Source organism: Topomyia yanbarensis, chromosome 1, assembly GCF_030247195.1.
Source record: "Topomyia yanbarensis strain Yona2022 chromosome 1, ASM3024719v1, whole genome shotgun sequence".
NCBI lineage: Eukaryota > Metazoa > Arthropoda > Insecta > Diptera > Culicidae > Topomyia > Topomyia yanbarensis.
Genome location: NC_080670.1, coordinates 19,689,567 through 19,710,444, shown reverse-complemented (window position 1 = coordinate 19,710,444; position 20,878 = coordinate 19,689,567). Strand labels below are relative to the sequence as shown.

Genomic DNA, 20,878 nt, shown 5'->3' with positions numbered 1-20,878 from the left:
GTTTACTTCACATCCTTGCTCTCACTTGAGTACTATGGCTCTAAGTTTCATAACTTTCCCTACCCAGTAATCTCTAGCTAATTGAATGTCGTTAAAACGTAAAAAAAAACAAGAACAGAAAAAAATTCCACCTCTATTTAAGGAATGTTCGAAAAATTCCAATTTTAGAGGTACAGAAAACCCAAATGGTCTAAAGGTAACTCTGTGTCATAGTATGATTGTTCCCGTAATGTTAGTGCCAATTTATTAATTCAATGGGCTTTTCGAGACGATTAATCTTGAACAGTCATGAAATTTGAGCAGTTATTAGAGAAAAGATGTTATTACGTTGAAAATTTGTAGCCACCCTCATACATCATGCAGTTTGCTGCCATTTCATATTTCAAGTTGGGGTACTTTTTTCTAACGACCTAATATCTGTAATCACAGCGTTGGCATCTAGCGGGGAAATGCAATTAGATCAAATCAAATCCTGCATGGGGATCAGAAATATCGAATGCACTCGGTCGCTTCATCGCAAAAATGCTAACAACAAACTCGTGACCCTGAACAATGGTTCCTCCACTCGAATCGGTAATATGTCAGCCATAGACCTCACATTCTGTGCCGAATCACTTGCACCGAAGTTCATCTGGCAAACTGCTCCCGACACGCACAACAGTGTTCATTGTCCTTTCGTGATACATATCAACTTCCGGGTGGTCACAACCAGAGACAAACACACGAAAATGGATATATGACCATGTAGACCATGTAGGTGGCTTACGAGCGTGAAACAGCCAACGCAATCTGTCCGGACGAAGAATGGGATAAAGATAGGTTCACCAAGAAGGTGGCAAAGTTGGCCCAAAATCGGTACCATGCTGGTGCCCAGAAGTTAAAATTGTGATCAAGCGGCGACGTAAGCAACTAAGGGCACTACGACGCACATCCAACGTCGACTCCGGACTTTTCGGGTACGCGTAGGGAGACACCTGCCTCGCCAGCACTGATTGGAGAACAAAGTTCCACAAGGCTCCGTACTATCGGTCACCATATTTCTTGTCGCTATGCACTGTGTTATTGACTACTACGGTAGTTGACAACTGGGCGAAAAGCACTGGAAATTCTTGATCCAGTATATAACCCTACAATCCATTATACCGGATGCCTTTGTCACAAACCCGATCCTTTGGACTATTAGCAGTAAAGCTCATTACACGAATCGCGTAATAAAAAGGATGGGCGCAACAGCGATCTCCTGCTCGTACACCGAGCGTCAGATCGCATCCAACAGCTTACGGGAATAGTGTTACCTAGTGTAAAACAACATCTAAGACAAAGTGATCGAGCAGCCGATGATACTGTGGGACGTAAAAAAAATGTTCGAGCTGGTAGCCAGAAAAAGTAAGACCAATCGTCCAACAGATACTCTATACTAGGTTTAGAGATTCAACCGTCATCTACACCGACGGTTCGAAATCCGGCAAAACGGTTGGCACAGGGCTCTATGCAAACGGTATCGCGACAAATTCAAGCCTCCCGCAATTCTTCAGAGTCTTTTTGATGAAGGCCTTAAAATTGGATGTCAGTATCTCCAATCTAACCGGTAAAATAGCGATCCTAGCAGATTCCGCCAACTGTTCATTAGCTCTTGAAGCCGGTAAATCAAAGCACCCCCATCAATAGAATCAATAACACAGAACAGGAAAATTTGTTTCTGTTGGGTCCCTGGTGCCTGGTCACGCTAGAGTAAGAGTAAATATCGAAGCAGTTCGCCTCGCAAACAATGCACGTGAGGACATACCAATGAACCATGCAGTACCAGCAGAAGGTATGATGAGAAGTATCAAATCACTGATACGACAGCACTGGGATAAAATTTGGTATGACCTCGGAGATGTGTAACTTCGTAAAATCAAATCTCGACAAACATATGATTACGGCTTAACAACCAGCTGTCGAAATTTTTTTTGAAAGCAAATTCCGGACAAACCGTCACTGGCTAAACACAGTTCATAGCAGTTAATGAAAGAGAAAACTTTTCCCTTTTGTTTACTACCAATATCTGTGATTGGCGAGTAACGGTTTGTTTCCTTTCAAAGAGAATTTTGACAGTTGGCTTTTAAGCCGTAATCATATGTTTGTCGAGAAATGCAGCACGCACTGCCCTGAGCGGTTTGAAGTGTCTCTAATAAACAACAACAACCAGATACTCACGTCATCGTAAAAACGCTCAAATGAGAAAGGAGCATATTTCATATCACTCTGTCTCTGAGCAAAATAGCAGAAGTATAAACACGGAAATGATGGTAAGCTTGATCACCCTTTTGATCCGAGGATCTGCCTCGAAGGGAAGAAGAGCGTATCCGTATAGGAATACGAAGAGTCGCAGGTTTGACAAACACAAGGCAGATTCAAGATAATCTGCATAAGGTGTATGCAAATTCCTATAATTCTCAAATTTTTGAAATTTCGTAGAATTTGTAAAAAACTTAAATTTTTCAATTTTTTTAATATGTTAAAAATTATAGAAATTTTCAAAATTTTCGTAATAAAATCTGTTAAAATTTCTGAAAAAATAAAATATTCAATTCTCAATTTTTTTTTAAATTTTTGAACAGAATCTTAAAAATTTTAAATTTTGAATCTTTTAAATATTTAAAAGCTGTGGAAGCTGTAATTCTTGAAATTGTTGATATTTGATATAGTTTGAAATCTGCAAAATGTAATCTGAAATTAGAAATTTGAAATTCGTAATTTTAAATTCCAAATTCTAAATTCCAAACTCCAAATTCCCACTTCTAAATTCCAAAGTCAAAATTCCAATTTCCAAATCCCCAAATCCAAAGTCCAAAACCCAAATTCTGAACTCCTAATTTGGCATTTGAAATTTGAAATTTTGAAATTTTATATGCAAAATTTTGTACATGAAATTTAAATTTTTTTAAGGATTGTCAATACTCAAAATTTAATTTTTTTTGATATTGAAACTTTTTCAAAATAGTTGAAATTTCTAGAAAATTTCAAATATCAGAAATTTTCAAGTTTTGGAAATTTTTGAAATAATTAAAATTATTTAAATTTAAAATAAAATATTTTTTTAAAAATTCTTGAAAAAATGATTCTGTAATTTTATTTTATTTTAATTTTGATACATTAAATTTTTAATTTTTTACATTTTAACGACATTCAATTAGCTAGAGATTACTGGGTAGGGAAAGTTATGAAACTTAGAGCCATAGTACTCAAGTGAGAGCAAGGATGTGATGTAAACAGATCGAAAAACTAGAAGTGACAGGGTCATTAGAGCAGGCTTAATATCGTACGGGCTGTCGGTTGTCACGGTAAAGATAGATACGTCTACTTTTATCAGGACACATGTTAGTGAACTCGGGTGATTCGTAGTTATTCTGCCTAAGCTCGACCTTCATTAACAGAAGACAAAGATTAAGTCCGTACGATATTAAGCCTGTTCTAATGACCCTGCCATTTCTAGTTTTCCGATCTGTTTACATCACATCCTTGCTCTCACTTGAGTACTATGGCTCTAAGTTTCATAACCTTCCCTACCCAGTAATCTCTAGCTAATTGAATGTCGTTAAAATGTAAAAAAGAAAATGTGACTAACATAGTCGAAATAAAAAAGGAAAAAATTAAATATTTAAATTTTTTGAAATATTTAAATTCATTAAAATTTTTAATATTTTTGAAAACCTTAAAATACTTTGCAATTCTTAATGTTTTTCTTTTTCTTGAAATTTGTAAAATATATATGAAAAAAGTTTGAAATTTCCAAAAGGATTTAATTTTTTTTAAATTCCTAAAACTTTTAAAAATTCAAAACAAAAATCAACAGGGAAAATTTTTTAAAATATTTGACTGCTTTGAAATTTATAAATTTTTTAAACTTTTTGACTACAAAGTATTTTTATACTTTTTTAAGAATCTCGTACATTTTTTAAAGATTTTGAGATTTGATTTTTTTGAAATGTTGGAAGTTTTGGATATTTTTGGAATACTTAACATTTTCTAAACTTTTCAAATTATGGAAATGTTTTCATTTTTTCTTGCCGGTTTTTTTAAGATTTGTGCTTTAAAAATTTGTGTAATCTTTAAATTTTCTATTTTTTTTTTAAATATTAAAGAAATTTTAAAATATCACAAAAATTTCAGAAATTTTTCAGAAAGGCTTTGAAATTTTTTTTTAATATTTTTAAAATGTCTTATATTTTTAAATTATTTTAAATTATTCAAAAAATTATAGAAAAATAATTGTTGAGCTTCTAGAAATGTTCGAAATTTTCAAAATATCTAAAAGTTTTGAAATCTTTAAAACATGAGATTTGTCTGAGATTTTAGCATTTTTGAATAGCTTGAAATTTCTAGAAAAACTCAAAACCTTTTTAAAATCTTTCAAATTTTCAATTCATACAAGGCTTAAAAATTTAAAAATATCTAAAATCTCCAAAATTTCTGAAATTTTCAGAATTTTTTGAATCATTGGAAGTTTTTAACTGTTGTTCAACTCTAAAATTTTTAAAGATGTTGATTTTTTTTAAATGATTGAAATTCCTGAAAAATTTGGAAATCCTAGTAAGTTTCAATTTTTTTTATTTTTGAAACTTTATTTCCCTCTCTAAAAATTGGGATTGGAAACTTGGAATTTAAAATTTAGAATTTCTAAATATTGTTAAAAGATTCAAAATTATTAAAACATGTGATACTTATAAAAATTTGGAAATTTTTAGTTTTTGAATTTTCTATGATTATTAAAACTTATGAAGATTTAATTTTTTTTTAATATTTTTAATATTTAAAATTTTTAAAAGATTGAAATTTTTGAAATGATTGAAATTGTAATTTTTAAAAACCTTAAAATTCTTAAGAGGCAGCAAAAAACGAAGGTGAATCCAGTCGATTTCATCGTTCATTGAAAGTATATGAGAATTTTAAGCCCTGGTTTCTATATAAATATTCAGTTAAAAAAATTTCTATTGCGATTAGAACTATGTTCACCTGTTAAAACATATTAAGATATGTCTGAGGAACAACTTTTGACAAATTGTGGACATGTAGGGGCTATTAAATCAGAGTGTAAGAGACCTTACTATGGAAACACAGTTAAAACTTGATTTTTAATTGGAGACACCTTTTAATCATGTCCAAATTAAGTCATTTTTAGCGAAAGCTTCCCAATTTACACCTAGAGCAAGGATTTGGGGCGACCCATGTAAATTTTAAAACTTTTTTAAAACTTGACTAGGTCTAGTGTACATACTATAGGACATTGCGCAGGTAAACTTCATATATCTAAACAGTCGATACTTTGAACGCCCTAACCACAAGGACCACCCTAATTCCATTCATTTGAAAAAATCGCAAAAAAATCACAGTTGCCAATGACATAAGACTCGCAATGTTACTAAGGTTCTTTTGAAAATTTTCTCCAGAACTAGTCTTATTATGCAGTGTAGCACATTCCTCTGTACTTGACTCTTAAAATGCACAGACTCTGGGTCTTACTATAAAAATATGTTCCGTCAGACACTAGTTACACTGTTTTCCGTTATATTATACATAAATAATACATTTCTGTACTCATTGTAATCATTAAATACAACACGTATAGTGTAAAATATAGTTAACCCTTAAATGCATAACGATGTTTTAAAACAACATTACGAAAAACATCTCAAAATTATCACAACGAACTATGAAACGATTTTCACAAAATTAAAAAAAAATGATCTGCGCCTTTGAGGGTTAATATGACTAAATAAAGTTAAATGTGATATTAATTGATACAAAAAAATATCTATTGCACATTTTTAAAAGACTTATTGTGTACAACAAGAATGTTGCCAAAATCGGAACCATATTTGGTATCATCTTGGGTTTTCACATCGTTTGCAGTTTGACATGATCAAATTTGACAAGACTTTAATTTGATCCCTCGTACTGGGCGAGGTGCTACGATCCTTCCACTGGAAATCCTTCCGGACGAGTGACTTATGAAACCATTACGCCTAACCCTCTGACCCATCAAATCATGGCAATTAAATGATAATTCACTTAAAATAAAATAAAACACACGTGTACTAAGGCACTTCAAACAAACTTCAATATTATTCTGGAGCCACATGCAACAGTAATAGGTCTAACTGGCTTCTTATCCAATCCAGCTCACTTGCTTTGAACACCGCCCACTTTCATTCCTATGTATTTCCGATTCCTTCATCTCTTTTTTCCGCGAGATTCATGTGTGACAGTGTTCAAATTATAAGTTTGTTCGAAATTTCGAGCGGGTAAGTACCCAAATGGGTAGTATTACCCTTGCTACCCACGTCATTCGCTGGATATAGCTGGATATTAGCTGGAAGCAGCAACGGTACTAAATTAAAAAAATGCCACCAAAAACTGATGATTTAGCAAGAAAATTGAAGATGCAAACCTCAAGCTTCTCATCACAATTTTGATGAAAGACAACTGTTTCCATTTTTAAGTTCTGTATAAAGCTGTGCATTCGTTAAATTTAGAAACACTATTTGGTCTTTATCCGACTTTATCGAATACTTCGTTCAAAAATAAAGAATAATAATTCAGTGAATCCAAGTAATAATCTAACCAAAAATACTCTCCAACGCTTAATTTACATTGGTGAATGTCAAAAATGAATATCAAGACAGCCTTGGTTCGTTCCCTCATAACCACGAAATACTCATCACGACATTTAGTCCACTTTTATTTGCGATTTTATCAAGTGCCGAACAAAATTGATATTTTATAGCTTTATTTTGTCATTAAAATTGGTTTAATGTCTGTCGTCCCCGAACTGCCACCTTGGCTGTAAGCCGTGTGGTTAATATTTGAAAAAAAAAACAACAACAAAACCACGGTGCAACCAATTTCACGCTGCATACGGATTTCACCAATTAGGCAGGAGGAATATTATTCATCGACTCGTCGGAGTGATTGCCGGTGAGTGGCGCTTTCGCTTTGACCGATCTCTCGCCCGGCCAGGCACAGGTAGCGCATATATTTTATTGAACAATTAAAGCACCATTTGTAAGTTTTATGATTCCAGCCGGTGGGTTTTGCTGTACTTTTTTTTCTCCCTCTTGCTGCGGTAATCCTAATGAATGCGCGTGGTTCTGCTTTTCTTTTCGGGTTTGCATATCTTGAATGAACCACTTTCGTGTGGCGGGTAATTGAAAAACTACAAGAATTAACGAAAAGTCGTAAAAACTTGATGACGGCTCGGTTAGATGAGATGTGTGCAAAAAGGGTACTCGAATGAAACGCACATGGTGCACATATTTTTCACCGTTGCCTGGCATTTGGCGTGCAAGTAGTTAAAAATGTCGGAAAACCTGCCATGCTTCGGACAGAATTTTATTATTTGTGCAAAATTTCAATATCGGTTAGTTTGCAAAGTGGCCATGAGCTAATACTGGCAAGAATGTCTATAAAAAGTGTAATTTAGCCAACAGTTTGCTTTTTATTTATCTGACATCACGGATAGTTTGTAATCTTTATTACAGAGCGGGCCTCGAGTGCGCAACTCACCTAGGGTTTTACGATCGCATTTTAACGATTCCCACCGTCGTGGATCAATAACGCGAAAACGGTCACTGTTCGGCGGGGTCGTACCTTACAACGAGTATTTATTTAAAAATAAACTTTTTTTTGAGACTGCTACCATAACTGTTATATGGTGTTTGAATCAGAAGGGTTTGTGCATAACGTTTACAACGTAACTATATTAAATCAGTTTAATAATATGCTTTATGTAGAAACTCGGAGGGTGTCCATCTTAGGCACAATTCCGTTTCGCGTATGTTTAGAGCTGACATCACATTTTGACAGTATCTTTCTATGAATTAAGTAGAGGTTTTATGTAATACTAATGACCGATTAGTTATTATATAATGCAGCGAGCTGCAAGGTCGTCCTAAAGCCACTCGAAGCTCCTGGACACTGTCGAATTGACAGACCCCAATAAGAGATTAGATGAAAACAGGTCTAGAGTAGCATTCAACAAATATAAAACATCACATTTCAGATGTCAAATTTTAGCTTTTTTGTTTGAATCGAAGATTTCTAAACTGAAACATGTTGCAAATTGGAAATTTGTATAACTCCGTGCCAAAAGATCCGAAATCATCCGAATCGTTCTATGCCTCCAAAGCTTGATCCATGCTCATGATGTTTGCCTTTCATATGCTTGATTGACTGCAAACGTTTTCGAAGGTATTTTCGGTGAAAAAAATATCGTTCACAATTTTTTTATTGGCTACAAACAAAATACGCTTTGAAATTTCGCACAGTTCTTCACATCATTGGCCAGGTAAACACAGAAGCGTTTTAGAAAACTATTATTCATATTGGTTTTGTAATTACATGTTTCTTGACTGTTTTAGCAAAAAATCGTACTTTTGGCTGCAAATTGCTACGACAAATTCAAAAATCGAGAAACAAAAACAAAACCTCCCATTATTAGCTGGAGTATTATGTTAGCAAAATTTCCTAACGATTGGTCAAGTAGATTTTGAGTTATGATGTACACCGGAAAACAAGGATGAGGCTCTTCTGGAGATTCACTGTCACTCGCTCAATTTTCAGTGTTTTGCATTGAAAGAATGAGAAAATATTGCTCAATTGTGGTATTATTATAGGGACAAAGAATGAACACACTAACACTCTCTGTTCCATTTTTTTTAAATGTGCCTTTTTCACTGAATAAACCTTACCCTCCTCTTAAGGCATGATTCGCTACTATTCTTATAAGGGATGCCAGGTCATATTTCTTGAAATCTGTGCGCAGACTATTTAATAAATCTGTGCAAATCTGTGTTAAAGAAAAAATACAAATTTGCCTCAAAACAAGAACTTTTTTTAGTTTTTGCTCGAGGTAAAAACTGAGAAATCTGTGGTAATCTGAGCATTATGACTGTGGAAATCTGTGCATTATAAGAGAATACTGTGGAAATCTGTGCAGTTTTAACAATCTGTGCAGAACATTGAAAATCTGTGAAACACAGATCAATCTGTGTACCTGGCATCCCTGCTTCTCATCCACACTACCCAGTCAAAAAGGGCAAGTTGCTGGCTAACGGGGGGCTATTTGCCAACTCGGATGCGCTAATTGCCCTTCAATTTACCAGCAAATTGCTGGCAATTAGGGGGCTATTTCAAATGCAACATTTGGGCGATTTGCCGCCGTCATTTAATCGCCCTTCATTGCCTAATATGAAAATTAAAAATAATACTTATTTTCGGATTCATTATCTACTCACATATACTCAAACTTATAGGAAGAATCAAAGGTGAAATTGGTATTGCACACCAAAACTTTTCACAATCTGACGTTCATTAAGACTTTAGGACAGAGATCTTGTTCTACTATACTTACACACGATTCCACAATTTTCTACATTCGTTGGCTAAATGAAGTGCACTAGACAACCAAAATACAAGCGAGAACACGCGAACACAATTTTAAGCTTAAGCCAAACATGAACCGCCATGTTTGAAAATCGCAAAAATAGCCAAGTCCATTTCAGCCGCTGGAAAATTTGCCTAAGGGTTGAAATTGCCTTTAAATCGCATTCGCAAATTGTATTTGTCCCTAGGGGCAATTAGCACAGGCGAGTTGAGTCAAACGTCAAACTTTTTGAATCGCCTGACCATGTTTGTCCGCATTTTTTTGACAGGGTAGCCATAGACTTTTTTACGGCACATGTACGTACACGTCGCATGACACAAACACTACATCACTAGCTGGTGGAAAATATTAAACAAAGACGGCAAAAGCAAATGGGATTGTTTTCAGCCAGGAAGCTGCAGAAGTGTTCGTGAGATCGGCCGACAAGAACTCAATAGCGCTGTCATAGTTAAAGGAAAAAGTTAGTTTTTTTGCTGACACAGTTAAGACAAGTGTACAGTTCGGGAAACGTGTCACGGGATATGGGTCTCTGTGTATTTTAAATGGAGCTCGGGATTTCAAATCCCGTGGCAAAAAATGACAGTTTTCATGAAGTGTCAACCCGGATAGAATTTTACAATAGCATTTACCCTACAAACAATCATAAAACAATAAATATTATAGTTATTACTGTTTCAACATTGTTCGATGCCAATATCTCACAGTAGATTTACAATAAAATTTCATGTAACAATAAATTTCACTGTTCAGCAAAAAACTGATACAGTGCATTCACATTAAGTTTTACTGTTTTCGAGAAAAAAATGTATGGAGAAAAATTGATTTTTTTAATGTTAAGATACATAACCACCCCCCTTTTTCACTGTAAAAGTCTATTTTACATTGAAATTTACTGCAAAAACGTTAAAGTTTATTGTTTTTGTATTGTAGCATAACACTAAAACTTACTGTAAATTATTGTAAAATTACTGTGCTGTCACAGTGAAAATCATGGTTTTGTTACTGTACATTTCTATTCGGGAACCCAACCGCGGAAAACGTCACAGAATTTTAAAATCACACAAAAAAGGCAGGGAACAATCCAGCATCAAACGAGGGCGAAAATAGGGATTGTATTAGGTTTGAAATTCAGTGCTATTTTGATACTGTTGGTATGTTCAGAAGCAGAAGAACTTTTGTTTTGACAGGTTGGAGAGATTTCGGCGTAAAATCTTCCATGGTCAAGCCTCGGCACGAATCCGGTAACCCATTTTAAAATTCTAGTTTCTTGTAAACAGTACAAGCGAACTATCATAAATGAACACTCGAGTTCATTTGTGACGTCAGTGTAAAGTATTGAATTAAGTTCTTGTCACTCGGTCTCACAAACACACATGCAGTTTCTTGGTTGAAAACAATCCGATTTGCTTTTTCCGTCCATGTTTATTATTTTGCACGTCTTAGTTTTGCATCAGCTAGTGATGTAGTATTTGTGTCATGTGAAGTGTGCGTATATGAGCCGAAGAAAAGATCTGGATGTTGTTGGCTCGAATCAAAACTTGTCGAAAGTAAACAAAGCTCATTCCGTATTGTAAAACTGACGATAACGTCAGAGTTCAACGGGGTGCTGGAGCGTTGCCGTTTTATTTTCCAGGTTAAATTTTAGGAAACTTCCCAGTTAAGCTCAACCGAAATGCTTACTGGTTCTAATTCCGGAATGCGACACAACAGATTCTAGCCACCAACCCGCTGTCGGAAGCAAGTGAACCTGTTATCCACTCGTTTGCCCGGCTTACTAAAACATAGTGGCTATCGCTATGTTTTAGAAAGCAGCGAAGTCGGACAGCACGCGCAAAAGCAATGTGGCGTAGCCATATTGGGTGGTGGAATCAATATAAAATTGGCAACGCTATCAAAATGTAAACACAAACGAACACTCCGGATGAACCTATCATCAATTGACATTTCGACGAGTTTTGATTCGAGCCAATAATAGGGGCCCGCACTCATATGTAAAACTGTCAGCCAAAACGTTTGAACTCAAGATGAAAAGAAAGAAAGGTGGGAACATTTGACGCTTTTGAGTGTATTAATTTTATTCTTGCAAAATTAAGCTTGTCGTCCGCGGCCCTTGAAGTAAACATACACACATATTTTTTTCTGCCGAATCTCAGCTTTTTTGCATCCTTTGCCGAAATAACAACAGCTGAGATTCAGCAAACATTATTTTTTGCCGATATCTCAGTAAAAGTGACGTTTGAGTGCTAAGACTCGGAAAATATTTCACCGAAAAACAGCAAACTAATCTCACTTTACTGAGATATCAGTTTCTAAATTTGCTGACTACACAGCTCTTGGCAAATTACCGAGCTGAATTGAGTGCGTAAACATCTCAACTAGCATCCTGATTCATTTGCACACGTTGAAAAGGGAGAAAAGGCCGAGCTTCACCTCGGATCTACCGATTTGAACACATAGTGACTCTTTTTACCTCAAACATACCGCTTAAAATAATTATGACCGAACCGAAACAAAACTTATGGCAACAAAAAGGCCCACTACGCCATTTGTTTGTGCTTTTCATCTTCATATCCTCTTCGGCTTCATCGAAGAAAAATGACAACCGCACTCACACATAGAAAAAAAATGTGCACACCTGTATCCGTCTTGGTTTGAACTAGCTCGCCTAAATGATTTGTAACGATGTTGAAATGCTCTGTTCCAACGTAAAACTCATTTCGGAAACGTACAGTACCCGTTGTACTGGTTCCACCACGAAAATGATCCGACCGAAAAGTTATTTTCAATTTGTGTTCTTCCACCTATCAGAACATTAAGACAGGTTGATCACACTAATACAGTTACAGATTGGAAAGCACTCTATTCTAGACTTTTTACACATACCTGCTCCTGAGTCTGGACCATGGTGTTGTACCCTCATGGATGAGGCCACTGAAAGAAAAAGAAGAAGAAATCAATTGTATTTGCGTGTATGTCAGATTTTTTTTCAAACAGGGCCTGAATAAATGGAGAAAGCCTTTCAGATTTTCGTTTATCCTTGGAGTTGGAGTTTCGAGTTCGACTCGTTTTGATTAAAGAATTGCATGATTGTGTTAGGAAAAATATAATTTTTGGCACATTTTTCGCATTAGAAATTTTGCTTGGGTGATTTAACATTAACCGATTAGAGTCCTGCACAAATGGACATCTCAATTCAAACATCACATGTTCAAAGTCATTCTAGTTTTTTGTAGCACAGACTAACAGACATAACACTATGAGGGAATTCCCTCAAAAAACATCGATCCGGCAATTTTCCCAGAACACTAGCTCCACCTTTTATTCACAGTCCCTAACACTCACTTGCTGGTGGGTTACCCCTCAGTTTTAAGAGCAATTTTTCACTAGTGGTCTATCCCCATACGCTTGCTCATATGTCAGTGGCGCCATAATTGCAAATGTGGCCACAGTCCCAACTACAAATATATTTAAATTGACCGGTAAAGCGGGCGAAGTATTGTTTTCGAGTGTTATGTCTGTTAGTCTGTGGTTCAATACTAGGTTATAATTGAACCAGATCACTGATCAGCAAGTAATGGTTTGCGTGTCGATTTCGTCGATTTAGTACGACTCTAAATCTAAAACGGGACCCAGATGAAGTCGAAACGAAAATCCACGACTGACTACAGATGTAGACATTGTTCTCGCTTGGACAAAATAGTTTTAATTCCATTTTCAGCTTTAGAAGTTAAATAGCAAGAAAAAAGTTGATGAAATGGGGTTAGAAAACTGTTAAACTATTTTAAAATACATTCGATCCACAATACGTTAGTACATATTAGCAAAACTCACTGTCATCCATTCACCCAAGGTAACAGTCAGCAAGTCTTGGGTGATGATTATATTTAACTTGAAATATGGAAGTTGTACCTCGTGGACGGGCCCCTCAATAGTTTAGTGTAGGCGACGATAAACCAATAGATCAAAAAGAATCGGAAGGATTTCACACCAATCAGATCTTACCACCATGTCTCAACAAGTAAAAGCAGTTCACTTTCAATATATCCAGCTATGGCAGCATCTGTCCAATCAATCGTATCTACCATCTCGTCTCATTCCGAACAGCCAGAGTGTCGGACAAAACAATAAGACCACCTTCTACAAAACAGAAAATTAGCAATCTTCTATATTTTCTTTCGTTAAATATCGAGTTAACTACTAAATTAATTTATTATAGATTTATATGAGTAACATAAGAATAAAGAATATCCACCGCTTTACATTGAAAAAAATTCTAATTGAACTTCATAAAATTAGTGCCAAATTAATACATTCTTGTTAATTATTGGATTCTGCTCAATAATGATAGTAATTATGACGGACCAAGCTTCTTATATATATCCCTACTATTCTGCTTTCCTTCGCGGTTTTCAGGGTCATTTTTTAATGATCTGGGGTTTCGCATCTTCCATCCCTCTTTCTCTATAAGCTTGCAAGAAGGCTGTTAATGCAATTCGATGTTTCTCCTGAGTTGAATATACTTACAATAGTATTTAAACTGGAATTTTGGAAACAACGAAATTCTGATCAGATTTATTTTCATTTCGCCTGGTTTTTGTGACATCTCCATTAAAATGTCAAATCTAATAGCACCAACTAACTTTTCATACCACAAAGTTGGTAACGCTGATTGACACATCATTACTAGTGTCCGCCGCTAGATGATGCTTAATCATGACGTGGAGACTAGCGGGTCAATGTCGAAGTGGTCTTATTATTTTGGCCGCAACTGTATGGTTCAACAAGCATCGAGACGCGATTGAATTAATTTTTCCCCGCACCAGCTTCTGTTAACCCTTTGGCCACACCGCAGACTGCTAAAACGGTTTGGCCTTCACTCAAAGTCAGAGTTGCATTGCGCGTAAGTCTCGTTCCTACCAGCCATAATCCGGAAAGCACAAGAAAGCGAAATCTGGCACACAACATGACATCAAGATCGATTTCAATCGCGGTGATTGGATGCGACTGTGTCGGAAGGAAAATGAACTAAATGTTTCCGATAGGTCCGACATACGCAGGGAAGTTATTTCCCGGGTATAGATATGAACTTTTTGGCAAATCGTATTGAAACATTTGCTTATTTCATTATTTTCTGATCCATATAGATATTAGGGACTTTTGTAAACTGACGTACAACTTGAACATGATGTTGAGGCTTGTAGCTACTTGAGACAATCAGTTTTTGCATTCGCAACGAAAATTCCGACAGAGATTATCCAGAATTTCGAATTATAGTCCGCAGGGGTTCGATTGAGAATTGGTGTTGCTATTGAACATCACGATAAATAAATTGCACGGTATAGAACTAGTACCGGCGTCTTATTACCCGATTGGTTCATAAATGCAATGAAGAGTGCCCATATACATATTTGTACTTGCCCTCCAGCAATATAGCCATGCCAAGGTTCAGAGGTACTGCAGTTCACGAGGAGAATCCAAAATGAGCACGAGTTGCCTTTCCAATAAGGGTATCATTATACCGCCCTAATTTCTATAATCTTGCAAGTATAAAAAAGGAATCGTTGATCTCGGTCTTTTCTGCAACATTGTACGAAGGTATCTGAGCTAGTTTAAGGGGGTTTGCAGGTGCCTCGGTATAAAAAATTCTTGTTTATTCTTGAAAACAAAATTATAAAAAATGAAGATTACGTTAGACGTGAACAATCTTGCAACGTACTTTTCTGCCTAATAATAGAATTTTGCAAGTTTTGATATTCAAATATTTGGTCTCTTTTGATGCACAACCCGGGAAAACGTGAATGACTCTTATTTTTACATGACCTGCGTTAAGCAAAATCGAACAGAGCACCTACATTTTTTCTTGTGTTTTTCATGTTAAATGCATTGTTAGATAACTTACCATTAACATAGCAATTTAAGAAATACTTATTTGCTTTGGTTTGCTATTTGTGTTTCCAAAAGTAAATAGATGTGGGTGTTGTTAGAGCCAAATTGGATGCGAATAGCGTTTTTGGAGCATGTATCTCAAAATGGAGCCTGGTCCTCTTTTGCTTAACGCAGGCCACATGTCCTTGAATTTTGGTGAATATTGGCAGTACTTTTATGTGCACTCCTGAAAGAATTGGAAATTAGATTCGTCTATCCTAAGTTAAGGCGAACTTGTAGCTAGAATACTGCAGGATAGAGTTGGTACGCTTTCTTTTAATCGCCATACTGCAGCGGTTTGTACACCTTTTCTAATAATTAGACACAAACACCTTTCATGAACAAGCGGCATTGGAAAGAACATAAAATAAAATAATATATGCATATAAGTTATAGTCAAAATGAATATGGTAGAAATATCAAAGTGTTCAACTTAATAATATTTAAAAATAAAATAAAGATTTCATTCGTCAATAATTTTATTACACATCAAGTGCAATCTTTAAATGCGTTACACCGTAACTTGAACTTTTCAAGAAGGTGTGCATGGTGTAATCCTATCGAGTTAAACGCAAGCCTAACGGGTCAATAAAATTCTACCCAAAATAGTTTATTTTTGAATCAAAGAATGAATGAAGGAAACAAGCAAATAAATTTATGAATATCTTCTGTGTTTTTTTTTTGTAATCGACCACTGATGTAATTGCTCGAAAATAGACCGGGTCCCGTATTGACCTCCTTAACTGAGGTACCGGTCAACAAACAGAGCAATGCATGGATTGATGCTTAGCATGATTGCTTTTTTGATGAAGACTTTATTATAGATGATGAGCCATGGTTCTTTTACTAGCTTATTTTCGGTTCAGGTCCTAATGAAGCTAATGAAAAAATCATTGGGTTGGTGAATGTTTTGGTTGACAATAGACTATCTGAAAATTGTTTGAAACATCTTTGCGCGTGAAGAACACAAAACCTATAACTAAAAGTTATTAATTTGTGTTTCGACTTCGTCTCATCAGAATCCGACACTAAGCTAGTGATCGGACTAAGCTAGCACCGGGTTGTTGCTAGCTCCAAAATAACAAAAACACTGTATGTGAAGGTCTTAACCGTTGGCGAAGCTGAACGCATTAATTCTACGCATACTACCACGCGTTCAATTCTTAAAGACGTTCAACCCAAGATGGAACCTTAACAGTAACAATCTAGCCACAGAGTCAGGAGTCGGTACCGACTGGCTCACATGGCACATTCCCCTTGTTGATCGGAGATTTATGCCTTGCCATGAATTGTCTTTTCGTCATTTCCCTGATGGGCAAAATTGGGGAAGTCGAAAGGTTAGAGATAAGGAAAATAACGATACAGAGAACATAGACAATACGGAAGTATTCTTTACTCCCAAGGAACTAATTAAAAACTACCTTCAGGTTACCTTAAGTGGGGTAAGGGTTTCAACGTGAAAAAACACCTTTTGCGATTTTTTAGAAGTTTGGGTGAAGCGAATTGATCAAAACTTTTGTAATGTATTATTTCATTAACATTCTGAAATTTTTCCATGCATAAATATCGATAAGCTACTCGGTGACGATGCTGGGAAAACATAATTTGCGGTGTTAACTGTCATTCAAAAACTACTCAACCGATTTATTTCAAACTTTTCATACACATTCTATGTTGAAAATACCTAACCCCTGCGTTTAATTTTCAAGATATTTTTTCAATGAAGGGTTTTTTTACTCATTTGTTATAAAAATGACTATTTTTTACGAAAAATTCCGCATTTTATAAGTAAAATCCCTCTTAAATGAAAAATTATCTCGAAAACTTAACTTAGGAATTGGGTATTTTTTACATAGAATGCAAAATTTGAAATAAATCGGTTAATTAGTTTCTGAACGGTAGGTAACACCGCAAATTGTATTTTCGCCAGAGACGTTCTACAAAAAGCTTCGTCACCGAGCCGCTTGTCGATATTTTTGCATAGAAAAATTACAGGATATTATTGAAATGATCCATTATATTGTACAAAAGTAACTTCTTAGGAACGAGGCGAAGATTTTGAAACCTATTTGAGCGCAATCCGGTAACAGTTGGCCAAGTTATCAACGAAATAGTGTTCATGACTAATGAGATGAATAAGGGCTTTAACCCATCGTGGGAAAATAGCTAACGAACTGTCAAATTTTAACCAAAAATTAAATAAATCGCCGAATAATTTACTGAGAACTAATTACTTACTGGAGTAGCTCTGTTCAAAAAGGCTCATGTAGTCATTTCAAAATTCCAAAGTAAACACTGAACCACAGTGCTCCTTAATTTGTGGGAACTTGTTGCCGTACAGTCGAGAACATTGCACCAGCAGACAAAAATACTAGGAATTCTGTAATCGGTTCCACAAGCCCTCATCTTAAAAACCAACGCCCCTTTTATGTACCGTAATGACTTCTGCACACCTCGATTTTACTAGTAACAATGCCATTCATCTCACGCTTATCATTTCTAATGGAATTCCTCGAACGATAGGTGTCGACTCAGTGTGAAAAGAAATCAAGGAAATTATTAGTTTATCGGCAGAATGTATGGTACAGTTGCAGTTACAGCAAAGGTCTCGTTCACATCGGTTGTCAAGTTTAGTTTGGAATTCTTCTTTTCTGGTCCCGCGGAATTGTTCCCCCTTAATTACTATCCTATTATTTCACTTGTGTACTTCCTAGCCATCTCCGAATAGATTTTCAATTTATATAGAGCAAATAAAGCGGAATTTATGAGAAAACTTGACTCACATTGTAGTACATAACTCAATGTATGGAATTATATTTCTATTCGCGCTTTGCTACCTGCCAACTCATGTCTTGTAAAATTCCTGCGGAAGATAACAAATCACATGAGCTTTGTTAACTGTAATCTGTTAATTATATTATACGCGATATCAACTGCAATCACTCGGTCTAACGAGGTACCGACTGTAACTTCTACTTCCATCTGGTCGGTCATAAAAAATGTACTCGAAAGCGAATCATATGTTTTTCACAATAAGACAATGAGAGCTTCATGCTACCTTTACTCAATTATGAACCACATACATATCTTCATATCAAAGGGGAAGTGCCTCGAAGGGGCATCCGCGTCGGTATGGGTACATTAGGGTGATTTTTCTTGCCGATGTAGTGCTTGCTTTTCAATGCGTGAAAGTGAGGAAGAGTCAACCATGCATAAAACCATATTTTACTTGTTAAAATTAGAAACAGATCTCGTGCTTGAATTATTTTTCAATGGCTGAATCACCCTAAAGTCTGTACCTATTATTTTCATACTGCATTAAACGCTTCGTAATTGTAGAACTGATGTTACACATATACAAACAATTAGGTACCGGAAAACACTGGGAGCAAACTATGAATTTTGAGATGTTTTGAGTATTAGCGCATTTACCCAAAATTCCACGCGGCCTTTCCCGATCGAAAGGAACGGCCGCGCTTCGTGAAACACCGCGCTTAGAGGATCTGTCACAATATCGCAAATTTGCATAGCGAAGGGCTGAATGAGAACATAAGTTGTTCCAGAGAATTCACAGTAGGTTAGATTCAACGCCGTAGACTATCCGACTATATCGTGACAAAAAAGGGAGCTCCCTTGGCTCACAAAACAGACATTGCCACCGAGAGAAATTCCGCTGTCAGGGAACTCTTAGTCGGAGTAGGATAGTTCACTGCCGGATAATATCCGAGTAGATCTCGATAAAACTGGGAGCCAAATGGCTCAAGGAAGTTGGTATCGGTATTGGGAGGAATTCCTCCGTAGGAGAACTCTCAGTCGGAGTAGGGTGAGTTTACCGCCGGGGACTATGCGAGTATATTATGATAGGATTGTCACATTAGCAGTGTTAACAGAACTAATAAATTTCGGCAATTAATTTGACTCTATTTGAAAATCGTAATAACATTTTTATAAAAAAAATTTCAAGCTAGTTACAGTTTTCGGCAAAGTTTAAAGTTTTAAATGCGAACGGAATAGCGATCATGATATGTGGATATACAATAAATCAGTTTTTCGCATACTAATTTCCACACAAATCCGGGAAGCAAGCAATCGCCCCCAAATTTGGCACAGTTACTTTGGATCGCAGCAGGATTCCAAAAATGATTGTACTGGAAAGCGGCATGCGACGAACCACTTCGATGGGATATGCGATTTCCCTGTGTCATTCTAGTTTCTTTCGTAACAGATCTTGACACATCTTGACACATATTAATTTTTATAATTAATTTTCTCCCTTGCTTCCCAAATTTCGTCCAGTGGGTAGTTTCGAACAACTTAAATGTTTGAAATTTTTTCCACATTGACCGACCCACTGTAAAGAACAGCGACTTCCAATTACTTTTAAAAACCATGCAATTACAGCTCCATTAAATTGTTAAAGCCCAACTTCACGCCGCCGCCGTGGTATGCAATGTGTTTTTGAAAATTTAACCGCGTGTGTACAAACAAAAACTAAAATAAAAACGACAACGACATGATTCATCGATTTCCCTCACTTGCCGCGAGCCTGAGCCCAAGCGAACAGCGGGTGGTGCGGCAGTCAAACGGAAGAATTCAAACGGGGTTCACGGAAAGAGACGAGACAGAATATTTTATTATGGTTACGGAATTGGTTCGGTTACTGCTCAACTGTGTACTGATTTGGGTTTTCCAAAGCATTCCCATTATCCATTTACACGACAATCGTTAGCTTCGGTTGCAGGGGGGGGGGGGGGAGGAGGCGCGGAAGAGTGAGGGGGCGTACTCATCGGTGTCAAACAAGGCAATACATTGTATTACAATTTTCAACCCGATTCGCGCTGGCGTTTTATTTTAGTTTTCCCCATTTCCATAGTTTCAAGTCATAAAAATATGCGTTCAATATTTAATGTTCCCACGTGGGGTTCCGGGCGGGCGACGCCTGGTATGTATAAAAATTAATTGAAATTCAATCCTGCGTTACCCATCCGTCCGCGCCGGGAGTGGGAGTAGGCACGAATCAGGATTGGAAATCATGTAAAACCAATCATTCTCCGAAATCGTAGGTCAAGGACAGGAACGATTTTCACGCTTATATCAAATTCAGTACCTGTACGGAGGGCAACACAATTTGCGCGGGTGTTGAATAGCACTCTGTCAGCCACCTACTTATCACCTGCAGCAAGTGAGATTCGATTATAGTGTATGTGGCGTGTGATTTTCCCCGTCAAGTGGCATATTCGTTACACTGTTTCCGCCCTTTCAATTTACGCGCTTGATTGAATTTAGCAAAAGCCGTCATCGGGTATGCATAAATGAATCTTCTACCGCGCTAACCATTACATACATGCATTGTATGGGCCAGGGCAGAATCATCAAACACAGATAGATGGCTTCTAACGGAGGCCCTGTTGATTTGCTAGAATTTACTGCAGCAGATGCACTACTTAGGGATGCCAGGCAATATTACTTTTAATCTGTGCGCAGTCTACGTAAAAATCTATGCAAATTTGGAAGGTAAGAAAAACG

General features: G+C 36.4%; 1 protein-coding gene across 6 annotated transcripts in view; it reads right to left on the bottom strand.

The window, feature by feature from the left end:
• The window catches only part of LOC131677054 (uncharacterized), a 376,540-nt gene that overhangs the window by 87,562 nt on the left and 268,100 nt on the right, over nucleotides 1-20,878 (bottom strand). For all 6 annotated transcript variants that reach the window (XM_058956582.1, XM_058956585.1, XM_058956583.1 and 3 more), the window contains one exon: nucleotides 12,311-12,358. In XM_058956582.1, the coding sequence (XP_058812565.1) occupies nucleotides 12,311-12,358 (48 nt within the window). The remainder of the gene's footprint in view (nucleotides 1-12,310; nucleotides 12,359-20,878) is intronic.